At 53.3% G+C, this 1,429-nt stretch overlaps 1 protein-coding gene across 1 annotated transcript in view; it reads left to right on the plus strand.

Annotated features, from left to right (window-relative positions):
* Window positions 1-1,429, plus strand: part of ugcg (UDP-glucose ceramide glucosyltransferase) — a 7,519-nt gene that overhangs the window by 3,426 nt on the left and 2,664 nt on the right. The window contains exons 4-6 of the mRNA XM_008402613.2: window positions 584-685; window positions 855-967; window positions 1,045-1,223. Coding sequence (XP_008400835.1) covers window positions 584-685; window positions 855-967; window positions 1,045-1,223 — 394 coding nt within the window. The remainder of the gene's footprint in view (window positions 1-583; window positions 686-854; window positions 968-1,044; window positions 1,224-1,429) is intronic.

A 1,429-nucleotide genomic window follows, 5' to 3' on the forward strand; every position in this document is an offset into this window, starting at 1 on the left:
CTAGCCATGGAGCTAACTAGCCATGGAGCTAGCCAAGTGCAGCAATCACTTATTAATGATCACAATAAACATCGATCCTCAAACCACAGCATCAGACTGAATGTTCTGCTCTCTGTGTTGGAAATACTTCTGTGTTTTTTTGTGGCGTTGTTGTCGGTTGCTATGGCAACGAGTCTGTGTGTAGCTGCGCTGAAAGACGTGGTTGTGAGTTGTTCTTCTCTCCCTTTGCTCAGCACGACATTAATAATATCTACATGTCCAAGTTTGACCGAGTCATCAGATTTATTGTACGGCGGCGGCTCAGGGTGGCATGAGGAAGAATCGACTGTTTGCCCTCCAGCGATGGCCGCCAGGCGCGAAATGTCCTCATGGACACGGTAACATGCAGGTGTCTATATAGTCTGATGGTCACTCAGTCAGGGCCTCACCAGGGTGAAGGTGGACATGTCCAGATTCACAGCTTTTCTCTTCCTGCCGTCTTTTATTCGTGAAGGACGCAGACACAGCTGAGGACTTCCTGCTTCCTGCTTCCTGTTGCTTGTTTCCTGGTATCTCTGCCCTCATCGCTCTTCCTCTTCCTCAGGTGGGAAGAAGGTCGGGATCAACCCCAAGATCAACAACCTGATGCCTGGATACGAAGCAGCCAAGTACGGACTGGTGTGGATCTGTGACAGCGGCATCCGAGGTCAGAACCGGAACCAGAACCAGAACCAGAGAGAGACTCTGTGTGGAGTCAGAGCAGAACCTTCTGATGAAGTTCTGTCGGAGACATGGTGGTCGGACCCGGCCGGGTCCAGGTGTGGGTCAGGCTCCGCCTCCAGCAGCTTGTGACTCCGCCCCCTTGTGTCCCACAGTGAAACCTGACACTCTGACCGACCTAACCAATCAGATGACGGAGAAGGTGGGTCTGGTCCACGGGCTGCCGTACGTCGCCGACCGTCAAGGCTTCGCCGCCACACTGGAGCAGGTGAGGTCACAGGGTCAGAGGTCAGCGGGCCTAGCAGCGGGGCCCGACGCTGACCGCCGCCGCCGTCCTGTGCGCAGGTATACTTCGGGACGTCTCACCCCCGCTCCTACATCTCGGCCAACGTGACGGGGATCAAGTGCGTGACGGGAATGTCGTGTCTGATGCGGAAGGACGTTCTGGACCAGGCGGGGGGTCTGGTGGCCTTCGCCCAGTACATCGCCGAGGATTACTTCATGGCCAAGGCCATCGCCGACAGGTTAGCACTGGGGCTAGCAGTAGCATGTTAGCAGTGGCATGTTACCATTGGCATGTCAGCTTTAACACCTCAGCATTAGGATATTAGCATTAGCACGTGGGTGTTGGCATGTTAGCATTAGAATGTTGATATTAGCATGTTTGCATTAGAGCGTTAATATTAGTGTTGATATTAGCATGCTATTACCACATTTGAATGATCATGTT

This window comes from Poecilia reticulata, unplaced genomic scaffold, assembly GCF_000633615.1.
Source record: "Poecilia reticulata strain Guanapo unplaced genomic scaffold, Guppy_female_1.0+MT scaffold_241, whole genome shotgun sequence".
Taxonomy (NCBI): domain Eukaryota; kingdom Metazoa; phylum Chordata; class Actinopteri; order Cyprinodontiformes; family Poeciliidae; genus Poecilia; species Poecilia reticulata.